We start from the raw sequence: 14,695 nt of genomic DNA, 5'->3' as shown, positions 1-14,695 counted from the left end.
TCTATCGCATTTTAATTGAACGTTTCCAGGAAAGAAATCGGTTTTGTCACATCGATAGAAATCAATTGCGCCACAACCTACACGAAACATTATATCATTTTGTGTCTAATATCTTTTTACGATGCTAGACTACGAGAAACTCGTTAGATTTTACAGTACATAATTTTCTTCTGTTGTTACTTTTGGTTTCTGGTTTCAAGACACGACTTTTATCTTTGCTTACGAACTGGGGACAGTCCCGATCGAAAATCCGCTCGGAGGATCGAGGATCGTCGGCGATCGACGAGGAGGACAATTTTCCTACGATTAACGCGCGACTCGAACATAATGCAAATGCATGATCTTGTTCTGGTTGCATTTACGACTTTGCTTGCACCGCATTGGCTCGTTAGGTTACAGCGTTCTATCGTTTACAGCGCTTACGAAATTGGCGAGTCGTAAAAGCCAGCCTATTAGCGACGCGAGGGATAATTGGGCTAAATAGGGTGGGAGAGACGAAAATTGATACTGAATTTTACCCGTGTCGCTTGGTCTCACGGAAACACACCTTTTTCCCTCGCGGATTGCATAATGTTCCTTAAATAAAAATCTAGTACAAAGAATTTTGCCTCGCAACGAGAACCGCTCGCTTTCTTCCCTCGCCGCCATTAACCTCTTCATTCCCATTGTAGTCATGTGGCTGTACGTTCGGAATTATGAAATCGAATATTACCGACGTTTTATTCTCAGATTCGCGAATGTATCTGACCTTCCTTTTCCACGGCGATAGCGTACCAGTTATACATGTATCAATTAATATCGTCTAACGATAATATCCTGAGAATATTTAACACCATCATTAGCGTTTCTCATTTTCGCGCGGTGCATTAACAGCGAGCGATTACGAAGAACAACGGTCAATTTCTCACCCACGTCATCCCGGAACGATACGATTCTCTTTTTCGTTTTTCAAATTGCATTCAACGTGTTGCTTTGCCTAGAAAAAGGTGGCACGTTTTAATTTCACGTCGGTACAATGCCCGCCGTACATGGGGAACAATAAAACGGTAACGCGCCTCGGAGTTTTTGTCATCCGTAGCGTTGTTTCAGTTGTAACGATTTCTTGCCGCGACGAACTTGCTTTTAACCAAAATTGCGTAATCGCACGACCGAGCGAAACGGTCCCGGGCGAAATGCACGAACGCAGGCGCCATGTTCCCGACGCCATATCGATAATAAATTAGTATTGTCGGGCGGTAACGGGGCACGACGAGGCAAAGGAGAGCGGGAAAATTAATATGCGGCGAGAAGGAAAAATTTCAGCGGGAAATTTCACAAAATTACCGACGAAAAATCGTTGCGATTCCGCGGTTACGCCAATCCAACCGGAAGTGGTGCTTCATTTTCCGTTGTGTAATATTCTCTATTGGTATTCAGCTGTTTCGAGATGATTGACGCGGGATTGCAATTCGACGGATAACGAAACAGCTTTGTCTGTATTTAATTTAACGGTGCCAAATGTGGAAAACTTTCTAGAAATTTTTGGCACCGATACGTCGTCCCCGGAGTCTTCGAACCGATAGAACGAACGTGTCGCGATTATTACACGCGTTTACATACGCTTTTTCATCGTTAGTCTACTTTTCGAAACGGTTGCAAAATAATTGTAGATAAATATTTCTTCTTTCATGAATATCCCCTTCACCGTGCGTGCGTTAAAACCAAACAGGAAGACCGATCAATTTTTTCGCACGACTTATGCAACAGTTATTCTCGATAGAAACACACGGTATAATGTTCTGTAATTGATCACGTGGTAATTAATTTTTAAGCCCGTAACGCTATATTTGCATGAGATAAGATTTATCCGACTCGTTAAAAATAAAAACGTTAGAAATTTCGCAGAGCATGATTTTTCAAAATTTTACGGACAAAAAGGCAGGATCAGATGACTAATTATTTAAGCGAAAGGCATAGTACCTGATCCTTGATGAATTTCCCGCGTGCTCCAATCTCTCGGTTTTTTCTCGTTCGACGAATGCGACTGCAATGTCGTTGGAACGGAAAACGAGGTCAATCATTGGCGACCTGGGTCTTGTCCGAAAGCTTATCACAGGCCATGGGGGTCAGGATTTCGGGTTTTCTTTTGGTGTCCTTGTGGCTGCCGGAAGTGGAATGATTCCTCGGTCAGCAGAGCGCCGAATAAGGGGTCCGAAAGGGTCGATCGCCATTGGTGAAAGGGGTCCGTATGCAATGCAATCGTTATACCCCCGCCTCATCTTGGTTCCCTGGGCTTGGGCAGGGCACCGCTATAAAAGCATACTGCGTCGCCCCTTAGATACGTAGTGTTTTCCCGTGTACCGCACAAGAAAAATCGCCCACAATGAAGTTCGTCGTAAGTTTCAACCTGCTACCAGCGACTCTTTCATTGTCCGCCATCGCCCGGGCCCCGTTACAAGGCCCAGGACTCCGTCTTAGTCTTTGGTTTCCTTCTATCCCTGATAGAATATCTTGAAAATAATTTTCAGTCGTAAGACATTGCTATTTTTCCGAACGATTTTGTTCCTTAGTAAAATTTCATTGTCCGTCATTTTTGTGAGTGTTTTTTAACAATTTCTTGCGAAAGAGCTCTACTGTATTTGTCAAAATTTCTGATCTGTTTTCAATCATTGATTCCCTTTCGTTGTAAATAAGTTTTGGAAAAGATACCGTGGATCGTAAGGAGTAGTATTTTAATTACTGTCACGTTACATTTGTTGTTTTTGTAATTGTAGATTGTTCTGTTCGCCGTCATGGCCGTCGCCAGTGCCTTCCCCGGAATCCCATGGGCCGCACCGGTAAGCGAAAATTACAATTTTCTTGAAATTCGAGCCTCGACGATAATAAATACAGCGAACCTCGCGTAGCATTTCATTATATAACATTTAGAAATTACCGTTGCATGTTGCATAATAATTTTCTAATAATTTTCTACTATTCAGCGGAACGCAGGACTGCGTACTGTCTTCAAACATTAAAACCTTAACACGACTTTTCGTGGAAGGATTTCCCGAAAGGTACATTTTAATTTTAATGAAATAACAAGAGTAACTCTTATCGACGCTGTGTTCGAAAGTCTACCATCAAAGAAACGTTGTCAAAACAGTAATAGTTGAGTCGTAATTATGAAAACGGTGCTCGTTAACTTTGACAAGCTTCTCGCTGTTCTTTGCCTTGGCAAAACCGAAATTATATCATGTACCGTTCTGGCAACGTTCGCCCAATCTTCAATTAATACCTCATTAATTTCGTCATCGTGCAACTCCTGGACGCCCGAGTTTCTTTCGACAAAGCTTGGGCTGCGAAGGATTCAGCCACTTTCGCGTCTCTTCTACCTTCTCGTTCATCGTTTAATCCTCTGGACATCTTGTCTGTCATCGTCTACTCGATGCGTTTCGCATCGTTCTTCGACAACCGAGTAACTGGACACACTCGGGGGAAAATAACCAAGGCTTGAGAAGGTTCTGAAAATAATTGTTTCAAACCGTTATATAAAAGTTTCGGTCGAAACTAATACGAAGAACTTTCACTCCGAATATCTGTTACGAAGAGACTAAAATTCGAACTGTATCGGTTCAAGTTAAAGTGCATTGGCTCTATACAGAACCTATAATGCTTTGACTTAAACTGAAGTAGTTCGAAACGCAAGTTATTCGGAATAAAAATCTCCTCGCGACTGTTCCCCGACAATAACCAACCGTAACCAAGCTGTTCGCTCTGTTCCCGGAGACAGTTTTACTGAAACGAACTCGTGATTTTGAAACACTTAGGTCTCTCAACCGTGGCCAGCACCAGCACCTGAACCCTGGGTAGCACCCCAGCCTACGTACGTCAAGGTCGCTCCAGCACCTTCGTACGTGAAGGTTGCTCCAGCGCCTACGTACGTGAAGGTCGCTCCAGCGCCTTCGTACGTGAAGGTCGCGGTGCCACAGGTAACGACAAAGATGATCCGAGATCGATAATGGTAATGCCTCGTCAGGTAAAGGAAGCAAAGGAAAGAACGGTCGGATTCTCTACTATCGTTCGACGATAAGGTTTCATAATTTTAGGATAAAGTAATCGACGATTCACTGGCAACCAGGGATTCTAACCCTAACGCGAACCCTTTTGGGTTGGATAACCAGGCTACGGTTAGAATCCCTGCTCTGGCGACTTCTGTTCCGTGTTCCTCTCAGCCGGTCGTCTAAATCGTTTCCTACCATCGCTGTAATTTACGAGCCCCGACCGGTGATTTCCTCGTAACGACTACCGCATCATCGATAACTTCTCATTTCCCATGATTAACGGTCCGTCTGATGCCGAGCGTCATTTACGAGTCACGTAACATGACTTTCCCAGTCGGTAGACGGAATCGAATCGCTCGATCATCGTCTAATCGAATTTCTCGCCAGAACCAAGCTACCTGTGAGCCTTCTAACGAAATCATCGGCAGTCGTTCTCGTTCTAATCGCGTTACGTTTTCCTAACCCTTTGCTCTCGGTCGATAGTTTATCCTCCTCTAAGAATAAGCGAGTAGACGGTCGAAGAGGCCGCTTCATCATCCGGATTATCGTCAGGACGAAGATTAACGCTCGTAAAACTGTTCCTCCAGGTACATGCACCGCAAGTGATACACGCGATCCAGATCCCCCAGCAACCGCCAATTCCGCCACTTCATCCCCAGCCGCTGAACATCAAGGTGCACGCCCAGTCCACTAGAATACCTTACCACCCGGCTGGCATCGTGAAGCCTCATCTGATCGGTGTCGAGACGTACGTGGAGCCCGTGAAGGTCGTCAAGGCTGTCCACCAGCCCGTCGTCCATCATCCCTGGGATTAAGGTTCGGAACGGCACCAACTGAACCCGCTGGTCCAGGGTGATCCATCCTGGACGAGCCGCGTCCTGAGGTGCTTGACGTAGCGACGCCTTGCGATGTACAACGATAACCACGGCCAATCATCGAAATTCTCTTGGCGGGAAAGAGGCCCGAGACGATATACACTCGAAGCAAACCGCGTCGACAGGAATCGGGGCAACGAGGGGCACGGGTCCTTCGTCCTCGGGGGATGCCAGGAGCTCGCACCAGCGAACGAACGGATCCGCGTTATCCGTTCGGGACTAGGAGAGCCGGGTCTATTGTCCAGATCAGTATTATCCAGCTGAAATTAGAACCGCGCGGACGAAAGGCACGATGTACCGCGGAGTCGCGAAAATCGGCCCACTCAGGATCGGCGAACGCTTTGGACCACCCTCAGACCCTCAGACCAGGCAGCCAACCTTTAAACAAAAGTCTACTTCTCCAATTTTTTTATTTTTGTCTTTCTTTAGAGCAGTTATACATACGACACGCAAACACACACACGGTACACATTCAACACGAGCGCAGCGACTTCTTTACAGTCTCACCAACCCCTCCCCCTTACCCCCTGTATTATCGCGTCGAAATTCTCGTGCGGCATGTGATATTGAAGAAGACATCACGACATCGGAGCCTTCGTTGTATATTCTCTTCTCTTCTTTCCGCCTACCACCCCCACTCTCCTCCCCCAATCATATTTCTGCAACAACACTTTTATTTATTTTCTAATAAAAGTTAATTTTTATGTCTTGTGATAAATACCAGCGGTGTGGTCATTTCGTTTATACTCTTTCCTGCGATTTCTCCCGGCGGACGAGCATTCGTTCGAACACGCGTTTCCTGTAAAGAGTCTCTATAATGCGACGGAAATACTTCCTCGAAGTAATAGAAGCAACGATTACGGCACATAATTATCATATTTGCGATTAGAGTAACGATACAGTTAATGTTTCGACCAAAACGACTGTTTTGTCTTCTGTTTACGTTATCGTTATCAATTTGAATTGACACGCGTTTTTAATAATTCTCGAGAGCGTGTGCGACGCGATAGCGTTTGCACGATAGAAATCAATCCGATGTATCCAGGGTAACCGATCGTGCAAACAGAAACGTTCAACCCGCCGTCATTGTTTTCGCAGTTCAGCGTGCTGGGAGAAAAAAATACACGGCGTATCGTTTCGTTTCCGACGATAGTCGACGATCTCGATAGAATTTCGAAACGTCAGGGTTCGGAGTTCTCGCATGCAACAACCGCCATTTAAAGTGTCGCAACGTTTTCCAATCGGTTGTGAAAAACTCGAAACGAGACTCTCGGGAAGACAGTGGCCGTTTACTTTTCAGCCTCTCGGACAATGGTAGAGGCTACTGAACAGAGTCGGGCAAATTTTACGCCCGGACAATTCATTCGTAAGCTAGCTTTTGCCCGCGACTTTGAATATTCGTATAAAAAATTCATTAATAGAATCTTATTTATAAATGAAACATGGAAGTTAGTTTACGAATCGATCGAAAAGTTGTGCTCGTTATCCGCGAATAAAATCTGCCCTGCTCTGCTATTTAACTCTGTGACTATATTTTTAATCCATATTTAGCAATGTGACGTTAGGTCTGCAAAGTATCGTTTGAGTCTGGGTTAGGTTCCTTTTTTATCCGGTATCGGTCGAAAGTGATCGCGAATAGGACGTCGGCAGCAACGTTTCCATTTTACAACCGTCGTTACGATCGCAGTTATTTAAAAATAAAAGGAAAAACCGTTCGAGAGGCGACGCTGTAAGAATTGCACAACGAGAAAGCGTTATGAATCGTAAATCGGTTTGGCACAGAGTGTGACGAGACTATCGCGAAAGAAAAAAGAACGAAGAGAACGATTGTAGAAACTCGAAATGAGTCACTTCGGACTTAATGAAATTCACCGAAGGATCTCGCGGGTTCTGCGCCGCGGAACGCGTACAACATTCAAACTTTCGTAGTTCTCGATCGATGCGCGTCGATCCTTCGATCGGGACGCAGAGAATCTGGATTCAATTCGCGCGTATCGCACATGCGCGTACGAAATTCTGCTACAGTTACCTCGAGCAGCGTATTTCCGCACAAACGAACCGGAAAATGGTCGAATCGCGTGGCGATCGAGGCGATACGGCTCGTCTTCCGTGTACGTCGATTACAACCGTTCCATCCATCGTCGCGTTCTATTCTGCATTTTATCCAGTTGCATAATCGATCTGACACTCGTAATCTCGCATAATAAATTACGTTCGAAGTTATTCGCGGGCCATTTTACACGCTGGAGAGAGCACGGCTCCGTACAAACCGCTTTCAATAACATGAAAGGGTTTCCCGCGCGTCCAATTACGTTCTTTTCAACGAGCATTACGTAATAATTGGATACACAGAAATAATGAAAGAAACGAATATTACCTAAATTTCGCTAGGAAACGAGCATCCATTCTTTTGAAATGTTAATTATAATTAACGGGTGTGTCGGGTGTCGTTCGAACGAACGAGACGTGTATAAAATCGAGAGGGGAGAATGCAGAGAATTCGCCTTAGGCGATTCCCTCCGGCCGCGTCGTTACTATTCGGTGCAAACTTTTTCCCGCGGTGCACGGCCGCCGATTTCTTTGCCAATCATCTACGAACGCGGCGGAAAAATGGAAAGCGAAGTGCAAATTCGCTACCCGCGGCTAATTCTAAAGTAGATGCGTTCTGAATTGAAAACGAGCGTGTCGGAGCGCGGCAACTAAATTTTAGTACGATCAATCACTTACACGATCGAAGATCTATAACGATGGGACGTTCGATTGATCCGCGGAACCTAATATAATTTAGCGCGTTTCCGTTAAGTTCAACAAAGTCGAACTCCATGAGTTCGATTCCGACATGCGATGGCACAATGTCACCCACTTTTGCACGATACGATTATGTTATTTCTACAACAGTATCGATCGTTGGAACGTCGCGGAACTTTTCATTGTTCATCGAAAGCTTAATTTGTTTTTAATAGAGGCGTGTGACTGTCCGTACGAGGGTTTAACGTCCTATCGAATTAGAATGCAAAATTCGAATATAAATTGCAAAGCTGACCTTATTTGTCTACTCGGTAGCCCGATTATTCCCCTCAACGAAACAGCATCGATAATCGATTCCACGTCCGGAAACACGAACAACAATTTGTCGAATAACTAATGCAGTACTTTGGCGATTACGCGAACTAACGACGGGCACATGTGCTCTCGCATTAGGCTCTACTTTCTCCGAGTATTACAATGTTTATAACGCAGACGTTAGAAATTGTTACGTAACCAATGTGTACAGCTTAATTATTACATATCGTGGGTATTCGAACGGAACCACATTCCATTGTTTTCATCAAAGAATAATTCGAAATAGCGCGAACGCTGTTTAGTCATGCAAATAACATCGACGAAACATTGTTTATGCAAATGGGATTTTCTAACGTTGCTGTTTCAGCCAAACATTTATAATTCAATTTTACTTAACTTCTTTGATTATGTTCTTAGTCACGATCTGAACACTATATTCCAGACAGACGATCGTTTTACAGAGTTTCTTTCGTAACTAGGAAAGAGTCTCTACTCTTCAAACCATGAACGATAATGCTATCGATCATGCCCCTTTCCAGGAAGTGGATGTTTTAATGATTAAATCGTCGATTACCGCGAAGGTCGATTCGCTAGGCTGTCTTCAACAATTTTCACGGTCGTTCTTAATCCCCTAAAAGAAAGTTTCTTCTATACATCGCAATTATAGTGCACGAACTGTCGCGAAATAAAAAACTACGAAAACTTTTTCTTCTCTACGCATCTGATGCCATTAATTTAATTTCAGTCAATTTTCAGACTTAAGAAATAGAATGCAAAGTCGACGGATTCTTGTTTTCCTTAGTTTCCGGTAAAACAAGGAACTTCTGGAAAACAATTAGACGGAAATGGCGCGACTGTTCAACGCGACAACGCCAATACGACCGAAACCACCATTGATACGCTCGGTTGGGAAATTCTATCAGCAAACGGAACGCGAAATAAACTACAGAAACGCTAACGAGTGAGATGGACGAATGTTTAAGGAAATAAAGCCGCAACATGGCGTCATCCTCGACGAACGTGTTAAAACTTTACGAAGGTATAGCTGACAGAGAAGTGACCAGCTGTTTGAACGGGGCGAGGCACCTGGTTGGGGTGAACGTAACGACGGCACAGGTGAAAATTGATGAACTGTACGATGTCGTGACGAGAACCACTGGCAGACCAGGAAAATGTGAACGTATGGATAGCCCGTTGTCCCTCGAGGTTGTTCAGTGTCGTCAGTTCGATCCGGTCAGTGGGCCATTCAGCATGAAGGAGCGCAGTGAGTATATTTATATTTTATAATTGCCGCTTCCTGATTGACACATTCGATTTCGATTTGATTCTTGTAAAAATCGATACGTTCGGTCAAAAAATCGATTTTTTTAATCGACTTTCTACCGACACATTTTCGATTCTTTTCCCTGAGAATCGATAATCGATATTTCTTCTTTCCCCGTTGTCTTGTTTTCCTCCGTATTGAAGACTTCCGTATTACAAAGATAATGAGGGAAATCGACCAAACAAATATCATATCAACCGAAAAGAATACTGAGAATGGCATTAGTGATAATATCATGTAAGTATTATTCAAAATCATTAGAACGAGATGCTTACCGATTCAAAACATTATTCGGATCAACTATCGATACCTCGGGAGGGAAATCCAATAAATTATTGACCATAGCACAGGCCAATATATCCGACTTTGAGTATCATTCCAGAGAAGTACTTGGTAATTGTTACCTTATCAGTGTCTTCAGAACGTTTACTTTCATTAGATAAAAATATTTTAATAGATAAAAGATGCAGGCTCTCACCGGATCATGCACAATTATTATTTCTGCATTCACTACCAATGAAAAATTTGTGACTAGAGCTCAACTATTTTTGTTACATTTAATGCACTGCATAATAACAAATATCACGATTTGATTTAAGAATCAATTCTTTAAAGAGGGTACTATTTACTTAAACCCCTCTTAAATTAAAGAGAATTAGATAGAGTGGAAAGTTTCATATAGAAAAGCGTATACGAGTTTCAGTGTCCTCTGACGAGATGGATCGGTATTAAACAGTCCCCCCTCCATTGCTCAATCTTTACTTTCGTGTGTCGTTTGGATCTCTCGCATCTTTCAACTTCGTGATCAAATATTATCGCGGGAAAGATTTGTTTTCTTTCGTTTGAAATATTTTGTAGGTTAAAATTGTGGACGATTTGTTTTCTTAAAGTCTTAGTGATCCGAAGATTAACGCTACAACCAAGTGTCTTCGTGTTTTTGACCGAAGAGTTCTTAACCTTACTTCCGTTGCAGACGTTGGTTTTATAGTTTCGTTTCCACGTTGACGACCTATTCTTTTTTTCAGAAGATGAGACGCAGTCGATTTACACGGTCGCCAGCAACACGAATCTGGTCCCAATAAGATCTAGACACGCTTAGTAAGTGAAAAATTACGTTCACTGTCCGGACATCATAATTATACCCTGTATTCTTTGTAGCCTGAAGAGACGAAGACACGTACCGAATTTGGTTATGATTTTCTTGATTTTCCTGATGATTTTCTTATTGATAATGACGGCGGTGCTTGCAGTTTCATGTATGTATGAGTTTTGCATATTTATCACTGGTTAATGAAGTTACTTTCGCATCAATTGGCTTGCATAAAAATGTCTTACATTTGTCTTGTTTTATAGACTTTATGTACAGTCAGGCAAAGCTATGCGAGACTGAGAACTGTGTTCGCATAGGTGAGTAAATGATTAGCAATGATTTTTATTAAGAAAAGTATACCCACGTACTATTAAGACAATCAATGAAAGCAGTCTTTAACAAAACTTCTGTTTGTCTAGCGGCTAGTTTCAAAGAATCCATGGACACGTCTGTAGATCCTTGCGACGATTTTTATAAGTAAGTATATGCGTGTCTATATTACTATACTATACTATAGAACTATATCACTTAGGTACGCGTGCGGAAAATGGTCGAACGAACACCCTATGCCCGACAACAGCCTATCGAATTCGTGGTTCGAGGAGCATAGAGAACGAATGTTGAGGAAGATTCGGGAACTTCTTCGAGAGAACATCACCGATAACAATGCTCCATGGTCGGTGAAGCAGGCTAAAATACTGTACAACAGCTGTATGGACGTGCGTACGTTGGTATTTTCTTGAAGATTTGGCGAACGAGCGATTGAAATCGTCCGAACACTCCCGCTTCTAATTTCAAGTTTCGTTTCTTCAGATGCGGTGAACGAACTGGGCCTGACGCCGCTGTTCGAGATATTGGAAGAGCTCAATTTACCTCCGGTTCCTCCGGCATTTACGAAGAAGACGAGTGGTTACATCGAGCAGATGGCCAGGGTGAAGAAAGTACTGGGAAGGGATGTTTTCTTCAGCTTTGACGTTCTTCCCGATCCCCGGAATACTAGTACCAACGTCATGATGTTACACACGCCGGTCACGAGTAGCCCATTGCCGAAGTACGATCTCATAGATAACTGGCTCAAAATGTACCTGACGCTAATCAGCGTTTAATCGTACACAGCGACAATGAACTGGAGAAACGACTGCACTCGGTCAGATCGCGTTTCCGGAAGTTGGAGGAAGACGAGAGTTCGTCCAAGCTGAAGGGAGCAGAAGTGGCGTACATGACTGATATCATTAAGCAGGTTGTCAACAACGGAACTCTCGATTCTTGTACCTTAAAGGATAATTCCTCGTTCGCCGACGAAAATGAGTTGAAGGAAGTCGTCGAGTCGCTCTATGAACTGACCAGCATTTTTTACTATGTAAGTACTTCTCGGTTATTTATTTATTTCTTTACAGGAGGATCCTCTAGTAGGTTTACTATCGATTCGAGAAATCTAGGATATGTCCAATATTTGCGAGACAAAGTAGAGTTTACGGAGTAGAGTTAGTCATATTTTTTAGTTAGGAGGTTATGTTTCTATAGTTATCGCGGTTCGAAAGCAATGAAAGCATATGGGACGAGGATTTAGCGGATATAACCTGCATCTCAGTGGACGATCTTCAAAAGTTGACCGACGAATATGTAATAGAAGCAAATTCGTCTCTAACTCCTAAACCGTTATGGCGGCCGTTCATCGAGACGATTTACAAAGATGTCGAGTCTTTGGACTTGAGCGGCAGGGATAAAATACTGATAGGCGATTTGGAATACCTAAAGGATGTTGCTCTTGCGTTGTCCACGTTCGAGGAGGAAGAGTTAGGTAAATTTCAGTTATTGCAAGAAAGCAGGGAACTCGAGAAAAAAATGTTGGTTCGTTTCAGAGACTTATATTTGGTGGGTCGTGGTCGACATCGTCGTACCGCATGTGTCCGATAGTTTAAGAAAAATCTGGCTCGATCATGTCAACAAAGTGACGTACGTCGAGCTAGGCGAATCCAAGTCTTTACGTTGCGCGTCCACCGTGAACGAGTTAATGGGTTAGTTTAAAGATCAAGGTTATATCGGTTGAAAGAATACCGGTATTGTTGGAATTTGTTGCGAAATTTTATGGACGCTGCAATAATTTAGGAATGGCGGTTTCGTGGTTGTTCGTGGACCCGTCCTTCCACGAAGATAAAGGTAAAAAAGTGTTTGAGATGCTGAACGACGTAAAAGAAGCTTTCGCCTCGCTGGTTTCGCACACCGACTGGATGGACAAGCAAACAAAAACGGCGACACTGGAGAAAAACAGAAAGATGGAGTCGCAGATTGGCTTTCCTAAGTGGCTGTTCGATGAAGATGTCCTTAATTATTATTACGAAGGCGTAAGAAACTCATCATCGTTTTACCAATTCTCTGAATATACGACCGTTAATCGATTTTGGAAATGTGCGTACTTTCAGATAGACCTCATGGAGGCGGAATACCTGAACAACATGATTCAAATTGTCCGTCTGATGTCAGTGTCCAAATTGGAATGCATTCATCGCGTCAATTATGACAATGCTTTGCAGTGCGTTGCTATTTTAAATACTAACATAGGATACAACGAATGTGCAACATTTTCCGAGTTTTCGTTCGTTTTTTTTTTTCAGTTGGGCGACCGATCCAACAGACGTCAACGCGTATCACACCTACGAGTTCAATCACATAAGTACGTGGCGATTCGATATTAACAATAAATTGTATAGAATAATCCTGATTTTAATTAGAATATTAAATATGGTCACGAATAGGCTTAATCGTTTCTTTCATTTCTTTAAACACACATGCAGCTATACCAGCTGGAATTCTTCAATTTCCATTTTACGAATTGGGTATCGAGTAAGATCAGAATCAATTGCATCGATCGTTACATCGTTTCGAATATGAAAACCAGACTCGTGGTTCTAGGACTTCTCTGATTTCAGGGCTTTGAATTATGGCGCTTTAGGTACGGTGCTCGGCCACGAACTGACACACGGTTTCGACAACAATGGCAGACACTTCGACAGTAACGGAAACGTGAGGCAATGGTGGACCAATGAAACCATTTTCGAGTATACCGAGAAGACCGAGTGCTTCATCAAACACTATAGCAGCTACTACGAAAAAGAGGTAAGTGAGCTATTTCGAAGTACAGTAATTCGTTTGGTTCTTGTTTTGAAATTTGTTTCGAAACGAGGTGGTACATCTTCGTCACTATCGGGGTTTCGAACGATAGTTGTGTCTGTTCACAAGATGACGACAGATTAACCGCGAGCCTGTTCGAGTAGGTAGACGATTACATCGACGGGGAACGAACATTGGGGGAGAATATAGCCGACAATGGTGGCCTTAGAGAGGCTGTCGTTGCTTACGAGAGATGGAAGGCTAGGCACGGTCAGGAGCTTCTGCTTCCGGGATTCACTCATCTCACTCACGAGCAGCTCGTTTTCCTCAGTTTCGCGCACGTAAGATTACCTGATCTTATGTATCGTTAATGCGGTTTTGTCATTTGTCAACAAAAACGTTCTCTATCCTTTGGACGAAAATGAAATTCATAATAAATTAAGTAATCCACTATGAATATTGATGATGCAAATGTCGTGAAAGGGTCCTCAACGGAATAATAGATTGACGTTTTAATTGACTGTAGTTGTGGTGCGAGGCATACACACCAATATCTTTGAAATGGATATTGGAAGACACCCATTGCCCCGGACACGTGAGACTTCACGGGGTGTTGAGGAACTCCAAGGAATTCAGCAAGGCTTGGAAGTGTCCCGCGGGATCGAACATGAATCCTGCTGAGAAATGTCGTGTGTGGTAACGACGATTTTAATCAGACTTTGTTCCTTCTTTCAGAATATTGTGTGAAATATGCGAGTTTTACTGACTATTGCACGGTTGCGCGCGTGCAACAAGTGTTTTTTATGATTGTTTTCAAGTCTTCGTTATCGAAACGTTGCGGTTCGAGTACGTTCGAGAGTTGACGGGCAGTAATGGGATTTGGGACATTTCGATTCTATAAAACGGCGGTAAAATCGAAGTATTTCGAATCTGATTATAACAGGCCGATCCAATGTTTGTAATAAAAGAAATTTATTTACTTACAATGTTTACATGTTTGCGTTTTGTGTCTGTACCTGCACGAAATGGAGTCTAATTAAGAAACTTAATTAGACATGGAATAGCATGGTTGTGAAACTATATCTATATACTAAGATTAGATCATCTCATAAGTCAGTAGCGACAACATTCTTCTACATCTTCCTCTTGGTAACGTTCGCTTCGTTTAACCTAATCTCCTCCGACTTACATTACGAATAACTTCTCGAGA

The 14,695-nt window shown here is 43.0% G+C and overlaps 1 protein-coding gene across 1 annotated transcript; it reads left to right on the top strand.

The window, feature by feature from the left end:
* Window positions 1-8,959: 8,959 nt before the first annotated feature.
* LOC122396995 (endothelin-converting enzyme homolog) lies at window positions 8,960-14,185 on the top strand. Its single transcript, XM_043395795.1, has 17 exons — window positions 8,960-9,224; window positions 10,310-10,382; window positions 10,443-10,540; window positions 10,638-10,691; window positions 10,794-10,851; window positions 10,907-11,097; window positions 11,188-11,425; window positions 11,491-11,734; window positions 11,899-12,175; window positions 12,237-12,392; window positions 12,484-12,719; window positions 12,798-12,907; window positions 12,990-13,048; window positions 13,170-13,218; window positions 13,305-13,491; window positions 13,650-13,826; window positions 14,012-14,185. The coding sequence occupies exons 1-17, from the start codon at window positions 8,960-8,962 to the stop codon at window positions 14,183-14,185; spliced, it is 2,646 nt and encodes an 881-aa protein (XP_043251730.1).
* Window positions 14,186-14,695: the final 510 nt, after the last annotated feature.

The sequence above is a fragment of the Colletes gigas genome, unplaced genomic scaffold, assembly GCF_013123115.1.
Source record: "Colletes gigas isolate AHSC1104 unplaced genomic scaffold, ASM1312311v1 Colletes_gigas_Sc00008, whole genome shotgun sequence".
Lineage (NCBI taxonomy): Eukaryota > Metazoa > Arthropoda > Insecta > Hymenoptera > Colletidae > Colletes > Colletes gigas.
Note: the sequence above shows the minus strand (reverse complement) of the source record. Positions and strands in the feature narration are given on the sequence as shown.